The sequence below is a fragment of the Pezoporus flaviventris genome, unplaced genomic scaffold, assembly GCF_033815535.1.
Source record: "Pezoporus flaviventris isolate CSIRO_AGI_PZ_B2104156 unplaced genomic scaffold, CSIRO_AGI_Pfla_v1 ptg000029l, whole genome shotgun sequence".
Classification (NCBI taxonomy): domain Eukaryota; kingdom Metazoa; phylum Chordata; class Aves; order Psittaciformes; family Psittacidae; genus Pezoporus; species Pezoporus flaviventris.
The window spans coordinates 16,191,188-16,209,352 of record NW_026892577.1 but is presented as its reverse complement, the minus strand read 5'-3'; the positions used below and the strand labels follow the sequence as shown (position 1 = coordinate 16,209,352).

At 43.1% G+C, this 18,165-nt stretch overlaps 1 protein-coding gene across 7 annotated transcripts in view; it reads right to left on the bottom strand.

Moving 5' to 3' along the window:
- ARHGAP22 (Rho GTPase activating protein 22) overlaps window positions 1-18,165 on the bottom strand; it is a 159,781-nt gene that overhangs the window by 2,774 nt on the left and 138,842 nt on the right. For all 7 annotated transcript variants that reach the window (XM_061459251.1, XM_061459248.1, XM_061459250.1 and 4 more), the window contains 5 exons: window positions 15,286-15,493; window positions 11,234-11,366; window positions 6,792-6,865; window positions 4,869-4,990; window positions 853-1,756 (listed from right to left, as the gene is read on the bottom strand). In XM_061459251.1, coding sequence (XP_061315235.1) covers window positions 853-1,756; window positions 4,869-4,990; window positions 6,792-6,865; window positions 11,234-11,366; window positions 15,286-15,493 — 1,441 coding nt within the window. The remainder of the gene's footprint in view (window positions 1-852; window positions 1,757-4,868; window positions 4,991-6,791; window positions 6,866-11,233; window positions 11,367-15,285; window positions 15,494-18,165) is intronic.

The following is an 18,165-nucleotide window of genomic DNA, read 5'->3' as shown; positions in this document are numbered from 1 at the left end:
AATACACTAATACACAAAACAACTAATACACTAACTCACATGAATAAATATGACTTCCTTGTTATCAATACTTTCTACTTCCTACAGCCTCTCCTGGAAAATGGAAAGAATTTTTCTGAGCACAGATCTGCAATACAGCACCATCAGTTGCAGTTGTGCAAATAAGCATCAGAGTGGCCTAAGAACTACACAGTTCACATATCTGCTGTATAGGCAGCACCTTGCTGCTATTTTGAGTCAGCGTGTGGCCTTATGAGCAAAGGACCACCACAAGTACATCGAAAGTCAAAAGTGAGATTTCTAGAAGTTCAACACAAAAGGGCTTCTAAAAAAAAGTTGTAGCTGAGATGCAATCCCAACACCACCACCACCAAACCCCCACCAAAACACAGAAGAGCCAAGATCAGTTTCCTGAAGGGTATTTCCATTGGGAAAAGCAGCGAGAAACCCTCAGTTGGTGCCCTCTTGGCACCTGCAGACTAACAGATTTCCTTGTTAAGGCCTGGCCACCCTGGGTCCCAATCCCTCCAAGCTGTTTGCTTTGCTGTTTCTCCAAGGACACTAGCTAAGAGCAGATTTTGGTGTTACCTGTGCAGTTCTAGTTTCCAGTGGAAACACAGAATGTGAAATACTGGAATTCCCTGTTTGATGGAAATCCCATTTTTTTTGATCCTCTCAGATCAGAGGGAGGGAAGTTGCATTCAGAGAGCAGTGAGGAAAGAGCAGAACCACATCTGCTATCTCCCAAACCCAAACTCCAGGTCTGAGAACCTGATACACTTGGTATCCCCCACCCATGTTCCAACAGGGGTAATGCTGACAGACAACTGTCCCCCCTGCAGATGACATTACCTTTTGATACTAGTCTCATACTCAGTCCTCTGTTTGGTCAGCTCTGTCTTTAGCTCCGCGACCAAGCTCTGTAAGGCCCTAGAGCATTGGACAGTGTCTCTGGAAGCTGCAGCTGGGTTGCTGTGTTCGCTGCTGCTGCTGCTGCATGCTTGAAACCTGTCAAAGCTGTTCTCCAGATCTGCAGTCTTGACCTCACTTTGAGACAGTGAGTCCTGAGTTATCCACTCAGTTTTGAGAGAGCTTAAAGCAGAAGAGTCACTGGCCCGGCAGGCTGCGCAGCTGCTGACCGAGTCCATCACAGAGATCTCACACGATGATGTAGACCACGTGGTGCTGGCCATACTGTGTGTGCTAAGGGAGAGGCTGGACGAAGGGACATTGTCATAAGTAGAGAGTCTCTGGGAAGAACAAGAGTCTTTAACTCGTTCCCCAGAGGCTGTCCGGCGGTGGCCTCGGAGAGAGTACAGTCCATTCATCAACCAGTTCCCACTGGAGGAGAGGTTGGGGATATCTAAGGACGAGCTGCCCAGCTTTGGACTCACAGACCGTGCTCCCTGCTGGCGGAAGGAGTATTTCCATGGAGGCAGTGTCTGCACTCTTTTGCTGGGGCTGGTGGCAGGCTGAGTCAATTTGCTACTGTGCTCCGAAGGAGTGATTTTCACTGCACACCCAGGAGTGGTCTCTAGTACTACAGCATTGCTAGAAGGCGAATCAGCAGGGCTGGGAATGTTGTTCTCCGACCTGTTGTCCTCCCCATCCTCCTCAGAGATCCACTCCACAGTACTGCGCTGGCGCACAGGTCTGATTTCCAGCTGGCTTCCTGGCACATCAGCCTGAGGAACAGCAAAGATTCGCCCCTGTTCACTTATCAGCACTGTCATCAGGTGCTGAACCAGTGAGGTGCCTGTGTGGAGAAAACAGAGGCAAGCGTTTGATGAGACATGGAAGACCTCAGACACCTCTGTCTGTGAGATGCCCTGTAAGGTCCTCATGAGGCAGGCCTGTAGCCAATATGCACTGCAATGGGTCTGCACAAACATCTGCTCTAGACCTTTCTGTACAGGACTGCAGAAGATAGGAATTGTTCCCTTTGCTAGAAATGGGGACTGTGAAGGATGCAGGTGTCAGCCCAGCTCATGAATATAGCAGAGTACAAATGATCACTAGCAATGATTAATAAGTTGGCCTATTTAATGACACCTTTGAGGATGACAGATGAGGAGGACACCTGGAAAACAGGGCATGCCTGTAGCACACCAAGGCAGGGGTACAGAGCTATATCCAAATCAGTGTTTGAATCTATGCAGGACAGTGTATCCCTGGGCAGATATGCTTTCCAGGCCTGCACACACTAACTTCTGGGATAGAGCACTGATCCGTCCAACCTGCAAAACCAGTACGTTTACAGAGCTACCTTTGCATCCAGTTTTACAGTCTTAACAGGCCCAGTCATAATGTTTATTGAAGAACCAGAACTTTCAGTTCAGGGCTTCTGCTGCGCTCAGTGTATAGAGAAACTTACAGAAAGTATGACATCTGTATGATCCATGCACTTGCGGAAAGTGTACAGCAAGTACAGAAAGTACTTACAATTACCTATCCAGAGAAATGAGTTGTCACTGTTTTCCAGTAGTTGAGTAGACCATTATGAACTAACACAGAACATCATGTCCTGAACCTAATACAAAGGATTTTCTACAAAAGAGGAAAACCTTTAAGGGCAAATACGTAGTTCTGTCTTTAAGTACTGTCCAAAATAGAGAGTAAGACTAACATCCTCAGGGGTTCAAGATAAGAGCCTGAATTTAGTAATAAGGTTTTGGCCTGACAGCAAGAGGTACTGAGCTCAATTTTCTATGTTATGTCTGTGAATGCATGGAAGAAAAGAAACCTCTCTGGAGAGAAAAGATTCCTAACAATTTAGCCGTCACACTTCAGATATTTCTATTTGAAATTCATGATTTAAATTTGAAAACAAACGCAATTGAAGTGCTTTTTGTTAAGAACTGTCAGCAGTATTTTTTTGTATCCAATTGGTTTAACAGATGCATCTTACGCTTAAGCTAAAAAAAATTACTGAGTCTTTCCACTTCTCTGTTATTTCTATTTAACCAATTTTTATTCTTAACTAACAATAAACCAAAACATTGCCATCACTGTTGCTTATGAGTATAATGATCAAGACTAAAATTCCAGCCACTGGATCCTCATTTTTCTACAGTTCAGGTCTGTGATAATACAGAATTCCAGGTCAGGTCTCTCCAGTATTTTTATCTGATGATTAAGAGAGACCATGAGGCCACAGCATCTGTGGCAGCTGTGCACCTACACACAGCACAGCACCTCTGCCATCAGGTGAACGGCATAATGAAATACCTGAGGTGAATGAACCTTAACTTGTCATCTGCAGCAACAGAACATAAGCATTTTGTTGGCCAAGGCTGAAAGTCTTATCAGCGCTGGAGTGTTGGCCAACTGGCCACTAGGGGAAGTCACAGCATCACACAACAGACAGGTCTCAGCTATCCCCACCTTTGTTAATCCGAAACAACCGAGCACGTACCCTGGCACCCCTTTTCTCCTCCCCACATGTTTGTACCTTCCCTGCTTCAAGTGGAAGATCTTAAATCTACCCTTGATAATATGGCCCACATCTCTGCAGCAAACTTCGAGTTCCTGAACAACTACAGTATATCAGGCTGTGCTCTGAGTTTGGTCTGCTGCCTTATAATGAGTTACCGTCTGGAGGGCACACATCTGCACCACCTTTCAGAGGTCATTTGTGCAGAGATAAGGAGATTGCTGCTACTAATGCATCTGAAGGGGGGCTATAAGGATGCTGGGGATGGACTCTTCATTAGGGACTGTAGTGACAGGACAAGGGGTAACGGGTAAAAACTTAAACAGGGGAAGTTTAGATTGGATATAAGGAGGAAATTCTTTCCTATTAGGGTGTTGAGGCACTGGAATGGGTTGCCCAGGGAGGTTGCGAATGCTCCATCCCTGGCAGTGTTCAAGGTCAGGTTGGACAGAGCCTTGGGTGAGATGGTTTAGTGTGAGGTGTCCTTGCCCATGGCAGGGGGATTGGAACTAGATGATCTAAAGGTCCTTTCCAACCCTGACTATTCTATGATTCTATAATGTTGGTGTTCTGTGAACGATTTCCATCACGCAGAGCACTGTATGAGCTGCTCCCTACAGCTAGGGAGCTGTGCCAGGGCTGAGTTCAGACATCCTGGGCACAGCATCTCCATCTGTGCATAATGCAAAAGAATTGGTGGATTCATCCAGCAGGCTTGCCAAGATCCCACAAAACTTGATGCAAAGACTTTGCTAAAACTTGCACCACAGTTGTGCTGCAGTGCCACCTGGGAGAGGGGCTGTATCCCAGCTCAGGTGCCAGCCAGCCAGAGATCATGGCCTGGGCATTTCCTGAACCATATGGAGGTAGATAATTTTCAAGCTTCATATTTTTACATCCAAAATTAACAGTGGTTTTTCAACTGATTCCTTGGGTTCTGTGAAGTTCTGACCCATACCCAGCCTGCTTAGAAGAGAAGACTTCTAAGACACCTAGTTATAGCCACTGTAGCACAGCAAAAATTACAGTTCCTCTTTCAGGAATGGAGGACTGGATATCCTTTACAGGGAGCTGTCTAACCACCAAAATGCATCTACACCAAACGACAGCAGTTCGGTAGTTAAGCATCCTCCTTCTGAAGAACATTTGAGCTTTCATTTTAGCAGTGGGCTCAAAAAGAGTTTCATGTAATAACTTACAAAAGGGCAGAGGCATTTTCATGTGGTGAAGAGGAGAGACACTCCCAGGCCAGCAGTGAGTGGGATAAGAGAGGTGAACCTGTACATTCCCTCGCAGGCACTGATGAAAGGGAGTGCTTCACTTGCTGCTGACTGTGCAGTGAAGTGACACAGCTACCAATGAATGTATGAATTCCAGCATACTCTTACAACTCCAAAACACCGGTGTTCTGTTATTTCGTAAGAGTACTACCTACCTTCCATCATGGTCACTGGATCTTCCATTTTGGGCCGTAATATATTTGGTCCAAATACTGTAGCCAGGTTCTGGACACTCATCTTGTTAATGCTGGAGTGAGCCTGAACTTCATCAAGGAACCTTGAAAAGCCCCCCCAGAAAATCAAAGAAGGAAAGAAATAATAAGTAAGTCACTTCTCAGACTGTAGACATTTTGTAGGAGGAACAGTTTTGTCCTCTGCTTATGGAAATTTGATACCAGAAATGCTTCTAGGGACTAATGCAACTAATACTCAGTAATAACCTCAGATCCCTCCTAGTATATGAACAAGAGAGGACAAGATGGCTTCTGTCAAAAGTACCAGTTTATCAGCCTACTGGGTATGAAATGACAGATTTTCACATTTTTATGGGAAATCTCCAATCACACAAATTGACTTCTGCCAGTTTTCACTTCCAGATATGACAGAAGTAAAAAGACATTTCAGTCATGTGCTCATCCTCAAACTAGAAGCCTGTGGAAAGAGCTTTGTGACTTGAATCTAATAAAATACAGATAAAGAGGTAGCCCAAATGCTTCTTGTGAGTGCATCTTCTGGGCAAACAAACACAAGAAAATGTCTATGCAAGCCAAAGATAGCACACAAAGAAATCCAGACAGAGTGGCTATCTAAATGCATAAGCTGGAAATCAGCAGAAGGTTTGTAACAGTTAATGTTTTGTAATTTGGAACAGTCTCCCAATAGGAGTTGTAATAAAAGAAGGGCTGTAACAAACACCTTAATAGCTTGTACATAATTAGCCGAGTTGTAAAAAGGGCTATATGACATGCAAACCTACAATAGCAGGAAATAGGACTCAGCGGCCCCCAAAGTGTATTCTCACTCTGGCTGTACTCTGTTTCCTAATCTATTGATAATTTTTGGATGATTGGAGGTTTTTTGGCAAGCAAAAAGTTTCCTTGTCTTTCTGCACTACTTGGCAAATTTCTGAATGCTTCTACTGGCAGCGTAGCGTTTCTTGGCACTCCTGTTTATTCTGCAGCTTTGCCCTGTGATGGACGCTGTGCTGGGACCTAAGAATCCTCTGTTTTCTTCACTGAGAAGCAAATTCTACTTGCCTTGCCTTTCCTCAGTTCTTCACTTAGAAACATGTATCATTATATTTCCCTGCTTCAGCTATCCATGTTCTGAGGTGCTCAGTTGTTAAAACAAAGGACTATGTGCTTCTATAGTAAAGCAAAAATAATTAATAAAGCATTCAAAAATACATTTCAGAAATGTTATCTGCACACTTGGGAAGGGCTTCACATCTCTTGAATAACTCATGGGCTTCATGTCAGCATTTGTGCCTGTCTGCCGCAGATGTGCAAATCCCACTGTTCATAAAGAGTCTAACTACCACAGAGACCTAAAATATGACAAAGTTCACTACACTGTATCTAGGGTAACAGTCAGTTCCAGCTCCCAAAGACATTCCAGCCCACTTTGCAGAAATGGAAGATCAGCAGAGATGGGAAGAGACAAGGCTGCAGAGTCCATGGTACTCCAAGGGGAAGCTATTCCCAACCCCCCTTCCAAAACAGCGCTGAGGCCAGGCTGGCTATTATAACTGCATCTGCTATACAGCTTGTGGCATAAATCTTCCAAGTGTGTGGTACCTGGAAAAAATCCCTTTCTTTACTGGTCTCTAAGTGCTTCTGAAATAAATAATATAACATATTAGTATCTTTGCTGTGGGTGACAGCAAATTGCTTGGTTGATGTTCTTGGATAAAACAAGAGCTTCCTTCAGGCAGGCTGCACATTCACCTCCACATGTTTTATAGCAGTAACTTACATGTAAAGTGATGTTTGAATATTCATACTTTCAGAGTAAATTATTTGCATCTAAGACTGAGCCTCATAAACTTACTTTTCCAAGTGTTAATTAACTTCACTTACTTGCATATGTATTTGAGGAGGTTGTAGTTGGCTTGGGGCAAATTCTTCACTTGTTTAACCAGTTCCTGGGTACCCTGAGGGACAGGAAAAACAAGAAGGAGAGCTATTAACATAAACGATGCAAAGCATACGTGACTTTTCTTCAGTATTACAAAGTCCTCTTTCCAGATTCAAAATCAGGAACAACAGATAAGACAATGAGACTGCTTTAAAAGAGGTGTCATCCAGTGCATTGTCCAGAACTGATGTCTAGAACTTGATTTGGTTCTCAAAATCAGTGGAAATCATCCTGTCAACTTTAATGGTTAACGTGGAAGCCTTCAATTAGTGAATTAGTGAGGCCTGCTAGTTTTCACAGATTGCTCACTGGCATTGGTATAAATGTACCAGCAAATGTGCCTTTTCAGCACCTGGCCTATTTGAAATTTTGAGGCATTGAGTGTAGCACAAATACATTGCAGCAATGCTTAAGTAGGCAGAGGAGAGCTTTTTCTGAGAAACCTAAACAACATTCCAATTCAACTACCTCCTTTTTATTAACTTACTTCCATTTGCAGTCATTCTGAGTTGTGACACATTTCCTCACACGAATTCTGTCTTTGCATTAAAATGTAAGATGAGACATCTGCTGGAGGAATGACTTAAAACCCTGAAGCTACTGAAATCATCTAATGAAAACCTCTGACTCAGAAGGCTATTGTCCTTCCACATCCCAAGCATCATTTGCTTGTTCCTGTCAATGCTGCAGTTGCCCTGGAGACTTTCTGGGCTTTTTCCTCAGTTTCTAAGGATTGGTAGGGAGCGAATTCTGTTGGCCAGCCTCTTGAAAGATCTTCCCAATTTCTCTGGTCCAGACAAGTCAGAAAGATCCAGAAAGCACCACCTCTACCCTTAATACCCTAAATGTAGATACACTTTTTTATCCTGTATGTCCCAACACAACAAAAAGTCCTCTAATAAAAAATGAAACTAAAATATTCTTAAAAGCAGTAAGTCTTTTTTAATTCCTTAGCTTAAAAATGACGCTGGTTTAACTAAGACAACAATGGAGACACCAACAAAAGATCAGCCACCTTGACAACCTAAATTTCTGAAAACTTGAATCAAGGACAGCTGCTACTGTTGTGAATGTTAAGGTCTGTTGTTCAGGTCATCCAGCTTTCAAGTAAGAAGTTTGAACTATAAATAGGTGAGCTAACTGACCTAATTTCCTCTTGAATTTTGCTTTGTAACCCAATTTATTTCAAACGTTTGTCACTGTATCTCAAGTGCTCTAAAATACCATTTTTCCATTGGATGCAAGACGGGGCTTTGGAACAGAAAATGCAGGCAGTTACGAACAGCTGAGAACATGACCTAAAGGTACAAGGTGCTACATAACAGGAAAAAAAAAGGTTCTAAAAACTTATCATTGTTGCTTTGTCACAAATGTGCTATTACACAGGGAGTATCTTCATATTCGTCAAGGTACGAACACTTTCCACGTTAAGAAAAGCTGCAGCGTTTATCAGGTCTGCCACAGGTTTGTACCCACCAACAGATGGCAGAAGGCTGAGCCTATTAAGAGCCCAGTGAAAAAGGAAAATGCAAGCTAAAATCTTCTCCATTATTAATAAATAGCACCGATGATGCTTATGGCTGCAGCCTAGCAAGCAACAGAGGCACTGCTCTGTAATTCAGCATGGTATTTTGCAGTATTAACTCTGCTGAAAATGCTGCACGTGTAATTTGCCACAGATGCATGCTTTCCAAGGAGTGATCCTAAAACCAAGGGTTTTGTAACGTGTGTAACAGCTCAGCAACTATTAGGAGCTTCTAATTGTGATAGCAACACTTCAGATGTTCACTCAAATTCAGGCCCCTCTTTAAAAATTCAAAGCCATGTGCTTAGCCCACTGAACTGCTATGTGCACCACCAGAATACAGGCAGCAGTGAAGGTTAAAATGCTATTATATCAAGTCAGCTCAGACTCAAATGAGTTTTGAGAGGTTTGAAGATCTTTCATTCATTCTTACTGTAAAATTGTTTTTCATTGTCAATCCCTCCTCCAAACCAGTTGGTATGACAATCAAATCTTTAGAAACACTGCACTCCTGCTCAGATACCTGGAGGCCTCAGCACAGCCAAAGGTCTCTGTTAACATTTCTGTTTGCATTCCAGCATCAGAGATGAGCTGGGTGAAGAATGAAGATGAGCAGCATTCTGAATGAAAAACTGAAAGTTTAGGGCAGTGCTGGAGTACTTTTTGCTTCAGATGGAGGTTAGGCCGAGCTAACATCACAATAATTCCTATCTATGGTCACAATGTAGCAGCATGAGGTGCCAGAAATTTTATCTGAACGGCTATTTTGCCTTCAATAATTCTGATTTTATTGGGGGGTGGGTGTATAAAACTAAAGATATAATGACATTTTGAATCCAAAACTCTCACTCAAAAAATCCAAATACTTTTTCAAAATGAAGCATTTTATTTTGAAATTTCCTGCTTATCATTTCATGCTAAAGCATTATGGTTTCAGTGAGACTACATTTTTGAGCAGTGGGATTTTCCATGTCGTAGGCGAGTCAGGCCCTACAGGCTGGGTATACTTTGTGCTACATTCTGCTCCACATGCTACTGTGCACGTACTGCATCTCCACCCTTGGTGTGTGCACCTCACCTTTCTTTCTGAAAGGGTAAACAGCCCTTGTTGAGGTTCCAGATTTTCCTGACAAAATAAATAAATAGAAATGCTTATGTTTACAGCAGTCTGGTCAGTCAACTTTGTGCTATTAACAATGCTGTATCTTGTAAGCTTTCATTTTGGCTATCTAGTGCTCCACATTGCCTTTCTAATCCAAAGAGAATATTGCACCAGGAGTCATTTGAGTCTGGCCTTGCTCCCACAAAACCAACAGAGATACTGCTTCCCAAACTGCTGCAGCCTGTGCAGGCAAATTCAGGCAACTGTGTAGTTAATAAGCTGAGCAGTGATGTACAATTACATTTGCCCAACTTGGCAGTGTCTCTATTCTTGTGAAATAGTGCTTAATGGATCCAAAACTTCCTAGTCTGCACATCTTAAGACCAAAATGCAACCAGCTCTACTGCCTTAGAAACGTTGCTGTTTCTTGTGAAATCAACCATTGTGCTGCCTGTAACACAGCACCCTGCAGAGTTGCCTGAGTATAAAGAAGAAACGGAGCAAGTTTGAGAGGTAGTAGTCACATACCTGTACCCATTAAGACAGCACTACTAGTGCGCTGGCACACTGGTGTGGCTGTGTCCAGAATGCAAATGCATATCCATGTGTGGCAATATGCTGTGTCATACACAGAAATTTCCTTTCTCAGAGCTGGCTACAGGATACACCATGTGAGTATAGATTGAAGCAAACTTGCCTTATATCCATAAAAAAATGACATTATCAGATATGATACATTTGATGCATGCAAGCAAGCATCTTCCTATGGGCATCAAGAAGGACTGAATCTCCCCAGAGTCTTACACCACTTGAACTGAAGGTGAACCGCAGGCTCTCAGTAAAGAAGCTTTTACAATCCCCACCAGAGACAAAGATGTGAGTTCTCTTTTGAGGCCACACACAGAAAAGGGACAGAACTGTGGACTGCAGCTTATAACTTACAAGCCCTCAGGCCTTTGCTTCTTTAGCTGACACTAACAACAACCTTTACAGCTTCTTTAAATTTCTGGTTTAAAAGGTGGCACAGTTCCACCCGCATTAGACCAGATCCAACGTGCCTTTGCAGTCAACAAAGAGCTCAGACATCACCACAAGAGGAATAATATGGATGAAACAGATCAATCAGTCATATTGTAAATTATCCTGCTCCTCCCAGGCACTGAATCAAAATTTCCATGATTGCCACAGACTCAGGGGATTTTGTCAGTCCCTGTCCTTGCCTGGAAACCAAAGAGAGGAACATCAGAAGAAGGTTCTGGAAAAATATTCATAGCATATTTCCCCCTATTTTGGGATAATATCATAAGTTGCGCTTTTGTAGTGCCTTTCCTCTAGAAAAGGCAAAGGCCATCGCACTGATCAACGCCTCATCCACCAAAACGTTGGGAAGCTGTTCTGATATATGAAACTGAAAATGCAGAAAAAAGGAGTGACTTCATACAGCTTGTTAATGAGTCAACACAGAGGCTTGGAAAGGAACCCAGATCTCCCACCATGCATCTCTTGCAAATTATTCTACAGAATTTGTTCAGGAAAACCACCAGGCTACAAGACTGACTCCAAAAAAGCTCCTGCTTCAAGCAGGAGCCTGTGATACTAATGCCCAATTCATGGCTTCAGGAAAACTCAGAGGAAGGTTCCCAGGAACTTCACTGATTTAAATCAGGACTGAAGAGTGATGAGAAAAAAGCTGTACTACGCTGAGTCTGAGGAACAACCTTTGAGGTAGAAGGAGGCAGATTAGAAGGATCACTGACCTCTCCCTCATCTTTTGAGAGTAGCTGTCCACAAGAAAGAAAGTCTTCATATTTGGCAAAGGGGATGACAGGCTCTGGCAGCTCTCGAAGGTAAAGCTTCAGGAGGGACGCCACAGTGTGAACATCAGTGTTGCTGCAATAGAAAAGAGGGAAGGAAATTTAGAAACCCACACCACCCTAAGGGGTGACTTTCTCTGGAGGTGCATGAAGGTCTCTTGCAGGGACAGGGACAAAGTAGGCACACGGACAGAAACTCTTTTGCCACATGCCTGTACTAAGCAGGAGGGTCTACCTGGGAACAAGGGAAACCTCCCATTTCGTCAACATACAAATGCATCTCAGGCAATACAGGCAGTAGAAGATACATGTCCATGATACTGCTTAAGGTAGGGTGGTGGTGTGGTTCCTCAGCCAATGTGGATCAAGACTGTGTGCAATACCAACCAGGCAAGTGCACAGCAACCACAGAGCAGAGAGTAGAGCTCTGCATCCTCATGCATCAAACATAACCTCTGATCCTCTCACTGATCACTCCTGCCTGATACTCTTCCCAGCCAGCACCCACCTGAGTCTGATAGGCCAGGCTGTCAAGTATCCTAGTCAATCATTCAGAAAAAAATGGAGGAAACTGTATTTCCTCTGGGCTCTCTATTGCCATTTGGCACAGCTGTTAGGCTGGAGTATCTGGCATTTCCTAGCCTGTTTGTTATGCTGGGATACCAAGCACTTTCTTTTCTCTCCCGCTCCAGGAACTTCTTTTTCCTCTTCTCTCTCCTTTGCTCTAAGTTGGGGTTGAGGTGTCAGATCCTACGATGAAGGTCCTTTTCAGCTTTTGATGTATGACAATACCCCTCTCATTCAAAATTTCATGATGTACAACTTTATTAATCTTTGCAGATGACCACCTAGAAGGTTTTGACAGTCGGAAAACTAAAGAGATTCTGTCACCAGCTCCCCACTACCCACCTTTGCCCTGAAAGCCTTTGAAGAACTCTGAGAAAAACATATCCGTAACCATGGAGCAAGAGCTTCAAATCCTCACCTCTGTCTAAAAGCTGAATCTCTTCTGCTTAGTATGTTTTTAAGCATTTTTGGAACACAGAGCTAAAACAAAAGAGGAAAAATTACAATAGCTGCTAGCAGCTACCACTTGCTACTAATGCTGATAATGCTATTCCTGATAAACAGCTCCATCACATTTGGGAATACCACAGTCACATGGCTGTTTTCTTCAGCTGATTATAAACACTGTACATATGAGGTCATCATCCTTATTGTTTTTTTTCTTTTTTAGTGTAGAGTTTTAGGCATGGATGGTGGATATGACTGTTACTCAGAAGCAGGGCCCAGACTACAGCTTCAGATCTGCTGGCTGCAGTTACTGCTTCACTCTCAAAGCCATGTGAAATCCAGCCAAACTTGCAGCAGTTTGGAAGCACAAAAGGAGAGACTGCTGTAGGTGCTTCCAAAACAGCAACACCTGTCCTTTCATAAGAATATACATAGGCATTTAAAACCCAAATTGGAAAAGCAAGCCTTTTAAAAAAAAAGTATTTTAATTATCAGTCATCAAAGAGATCTGATCCACCATGGGGCAGGCAGGTTCTAGCATTTGGAAGATCACTCTGGATACAAGAGCCATCTACAAGCACTGACTGCAACGAGGAAAAAAAAGAAGATACTCCTATCCCTGCACCTGATTTGGAAACAAGCCTATAGATTTTACACTTGCAGAAAATATTTGCTGCTGCCTACTTATCATAAGCCATATATGGATAGTTTTAGTTATATATCAAGAAAATTATGCAGGAAAAGCTTTTCACTTAGCTGAGGTAGAACTGCCTTTCCCCCTATCTGTGATGATCCTATCAAAGATCAGAGACCTGGGCCTACAAGCTGCTGAGCTTACGGTGGATAGAGCAAAAGGCAATGATGGGGGGACTCTCAACCCTCACACTATTTGGGTCCCCTAGGCTTGCCTCCTCTAATTCTGTACTGAACCTTCAGTTATCACATTTCAAATCAACTACCCAGAAGGCAGGCATTCCTTCATGGAGATCTTTACTGCCTCTTTTGAAGGCAAGACTTAGCACTGATCTAGTTAGCTAGTGCAAATGCCTATGGAAATAAAGGTACTTCCTGCTTTAAAAATGCTGGGGGCAGACTTGGCTTATCTTCATGACAATGAAGTTAGTATGGATTAGACTAATTAGACTAAAGATGAAAGTGAAACTGTCATTCCTAATTAATTGCTTCTGTAGATACTCCTGTTCCAAGATACAAGAGTTTTCCAAAATAACTTTTTTCACTTCCATGACTTAAAACAATTCCAATTCTAAACTAGAAAAACCCAGGCATTCAGTTAAAAATACAGAGATTTTGTTTAAGAAAAGATGAAGTGAGACAATTTGATGATTTCAAACTTTATTTTTTTCATGAAAATATCTCCAGATATTTGACACTTCTATTTAGAGAGCAAATGCTGACTGTGGTTAAGAATCAAAGGAAGGAGGATGGGTGGTCTGGGAAGTTGAGGGGAGGGAAGAATTAGAAGAATGTTCCCAATAAACTCTAAGGATATTCCTCCCAGGATGAGACCAAACATTGTGCTTCCCACGCAGGAGACTGCTTCCTCTTCCTTCAGCACTAGGCAGGGATGCTATTGGCAATGTCAAGACTGGCTGTAGGTCCAGCTGAAGTGATCCCCTAGGTTAATGTACTGGCAATACACCAGATGCTGCCTGTAGCACCTGAGAAAGTGCTGCTAGTGACTTCCAGCAAAAAATGGAGCCAGGTGTCCAAGTCAAGATCCCAAATCTGATCATACTTATGGACCTCTCATAGAGATGGGGCCAGATACACAAAATGGCCTTGGATCCAAATATCCCTGGGGTTCAAAGTCTCTGTTAGGGTTAAGGTCCAGTTCTCAAAGCACTCTTCAGGTTAACACAATGCTGACCGTCCCTCTGGGTAGCATGTACGTATGAGAGAGGGAAGGAAATACTACAGTTATGGACAAGATTTGGCTGTAAGGGCCCTGAGAGCATCCATCCCTCCTGATGAATTGACTGCCTGGGCTCAGAGCCAACACAGCACAGCTGAGAGCTGCCCCCCTTCCGTTGCTGACCTTGGACGGGAGTGCTCTGAGCCAGGGCTGATGCTCTTCTCATGGGAGCCAATACTAAACTGAGCCTCTACTGTTTATCCTGTGTCTGAGCTACAGCTCCCACTGCCTCACAGCCATGTCTGTGCCTGGCTACAGATCCTGTTGATCCAGACTCTGACTCATGGATAGATTACCTAGCCTGATCTTGGAGCTGCCTCATCACTATGGACTTGCCAGGTGATCACTGGACTGTGTCACTGACTCTACCAGCCTTATTACCAAACTTGGCTCCTGGCTCACCTTGCTCGCTACAGCAGCTGGCCCTGCTACTCCCTGATGTTGGTATGGTCAGCAGGACAAGAAGGCAGCCAGCATGTGTTTGTACTCCTTAGGCAAGGAGTGATTACATCAACATTTTGTACTGGGAAGAAAAATGCAAAATTGCTATTTTTATTTCAGAAACGTTTGACTCAAGTTTTGCTGAAAATCAAAAGATATTAACTGTTTTGAAATAAATGTGTCATCTCAACTGCTGAAATTGTGGATAAAAAAATAATTCTTCTGTGTCAGAAAATGCGTTGTTACGGACATGCTCACCAATTCTATACATTGCACACATCACAGCCAGCAAAGATGTGCAAGATGGTGGTGCCTATTATGAAACTTGGTGACAAAGGAAGGGGAAGAGTCAAGACATTGCCACAAACACAGTGGATCTGCCAACTAGCTAGCTTAATGGTCTCAATTTCTCCCTCTGCTCAAGCACTTAGCTGAACGAAGGCCTCTGCACCCAACATCATGCAGGAAAAAGGCCAAGCGGCACTTTAAATGAAGGGAATGATGGCACGGAAAGAACATGTAAACTAGAATAGCCACTGCAAGGCCATTCTTGCCAGAATTTACATGCCACGGATAAACCAGCCTAAATTTGGTGATGTCAACTCACCTGTCAAAAAGGGGCTTCTCTCCACAGTCAAAAGAATCCTGTAGATCTTTGACAAGGTTGGCTTGGCCAGGCATCCGAAAAAGCCCCTCCTCTGTAAGACCTCGCTCCCGAATAAAATCCACACACTGTTCCACCAGCAGTGGGGCCAAGCGCTGGCCATACTTCCTCTCATACTGTACAGTGTCCTCCAATCGCTGTCCAAAGATCCCTGCCAACAGAGAGCAAGACACATCTGTGTGTCAGCTTAAACTCTTCTAGAGCTATGGATCAGGGCATACAGTGAGGGAAGCTCACACGGAGGTGGTGAACCTATGAGAAGGTCCAGTTTCTAGCAGACTTTCAGCCAGTATTTTAAAACTAAGAATTATATGCTGAGTGGGGCTTTTTCCTGCTTAAGAGGGCTTCAAACTATTCTCTGCCCTAAGCCAGTTTATATCTCACTATATGCAAGAAAGGTGGGGTTAATATTATGTTTATGCATAATGTATAAAATATGCAGCAGTGCTAAATCTGAATTAAGTAGTTCTGCTTCCATTGCATCTTCTGTCCCAAGAACGCCAAAACAAAGGCCACACTAACATTATGAGGCACAAACCCTTTCTGCAGGCATCCACCGCAGCTGTCACACAGTTGCCCTTCAACAGTTTGCAGCTGCCCAGCCCAACAGGTAGCAATCCCACTAGCAGGGGACTGATAACATGACAGAATACAGTTGTCAACATTAAAACTGGCTATAGTGAAAATCCCCCACCATCCTGCAAGCTTTGCATTTTTATTTCTTTTCCTTTAATTAAAATTCCTGTATAAGAATTAAAACAGACTAAAATGCATACAAAATTCTTGCTAAAACATGGTGCTGTACTTCCTGCACCCTGAAAATATCAGAAGCAGCAGGTACTCTAAAAACAGACTAGCACAGGCAATTCTTTTAAGTCAGATCTGTTGTAGACATACATCATCATGTATGAAACACTGTCTTCCTCTATGGGGACATTGGAGTTCCTGGTCAATACTAGCTGCTGAATCCACTATTGGCACCAGATCTTTTCAGCAGCATAGAAGGGGCTCAGGATGTAAGACCCAGAGGTTTTAGTTTAATCACTGCCACTAGGAGACTGCTCCATCTAAAGCGACAGCCACTGAGCTGTGTTGTGAAACCCTAATTCTAGCATCCTACAACATGTGGTGGAGTCAGGTAGGGTAGCATTCAAGTTAATCATATTTTGGTAATAAGAATTCAGTAAATTAGAGAATCACAGAATCTACTCGATTTCAGATGAGACCAGACCACAGCAGATAGGATATTCAAAGATTTCTCAAAGCAACAGGAGCCTTTCCACTGATATCAAGGAGGTTTAGATCATGCATTCAGCACTCAATCCTGCAGGTCTGAGGGAAAAATAAACTCAAAGCAGCATGCAGTATTGGAGTTATACTGTGTTCAGAACTAATAGCCAGAAGCAGCGTTTAATGGATGCATGCATGTGCTTACACCACACCAGGGGATTTAGTCCTTTCTTAAGGCCCTACTTACTTTTGTTATAATAACCATATTTTCTATTTTTATTTTAGTGCTATATTCATGGGAGAATAACTCCTGGCAGGAAGTTTCCTAACCACCATTCACTGTCCTTCAAGGGAGATATGTCAAACCATACCTGTTTTCTGCATTTAGTCCATCCCTGCTGAGCCCTCAGGGAAACAAACCTTTCAGTTTCAGCTTCTTGAATGAAACATGCAAGAAAGATTCAAAAGTCCAATTTCCTTTCCCTGCCAGTTTGTTATACATTAGAAGACAGAAACCTTCCTTACACTCCAGCCTAAACAACTGCATTACAGTATCAGAGCTGGAGGGCCAAGAAGAGTCTCGAAGGAAATTCCCTCCTTATTCTGGCAAGAGGACATGCCCTGGAGCATGGGAGTGACTTATCTTTATCACTGTAAATATTGGTTTTCTTGAAGAGTAAATGTTTTACTAGTTCTCTTTTCTGATCTCTTTGAATTTTCACTGAGAAGGGTGTCTCTGAAGTCACGTTCTAGGACAGGGAATCTCTTCCTGCTTTTGCACAGGTTGCCGTGTAATTTCATCACATAATCCCTGCTGTCACGATGGGGCACAGCAGAAGTGCTCGGTAGGTGGGGTTCAGCATTATCTAAGAGTTTCCAGGGCACTTACAGAGGCTAGGCAGCCATGAAAGAACAACCCTTTCAGCCCAGCTTCTCAGACAACTTCCAAATCCAGATCATAGCTGAAAAAGTGAAGTCTCCATGGCCTGTTCATCTCTCAGCCTCTCTGCTGAACCTGCTCATGGAGGAGTAACTCTCAACATTGCAGTAAATATACACAGCAATGATCCAGGAACATGCATCCTCTATAACCTCCCTTATGCTATTCTTCTATTTCTCTCTCTTCCTCTGCATGTTTGATCCTGGGCCACAGGTCAATGCAAACCAAGGTCTTACAGCATTAGCTGTAGCAAGCTTGGGTCAGAAGCCAAGCTGTGCACCTTGGAGACAAAGAAATTCCTCCAAACAAACCCATCTATTGCTTTAAAATTATACATGGTAAAAAGACATACAGGTTTAGGGAGGTCAGGCTGTGGCAGATGTCATGAGAATTATAGGATAGCAGCCCTGTTTTCTCAATTCTCTACTTGTTGAATCACAGCTCTGGTTCCCAAAGGGCATGTCTAGAGAAGGCTCTGGGAAAGAGGTAAATGCTCTGCATTCCCACAGAGATAATGTTTTTCCAGAAGCTCATGTTCTGGTGTTCTAGAGTGAAGTTAGCGCAAGGACAATGATGATATCAGACACACACATTGGAAGCACACACAGAACAACTGCATGCATAATGTCCACCTGCATTATGAAGCTTTGCCT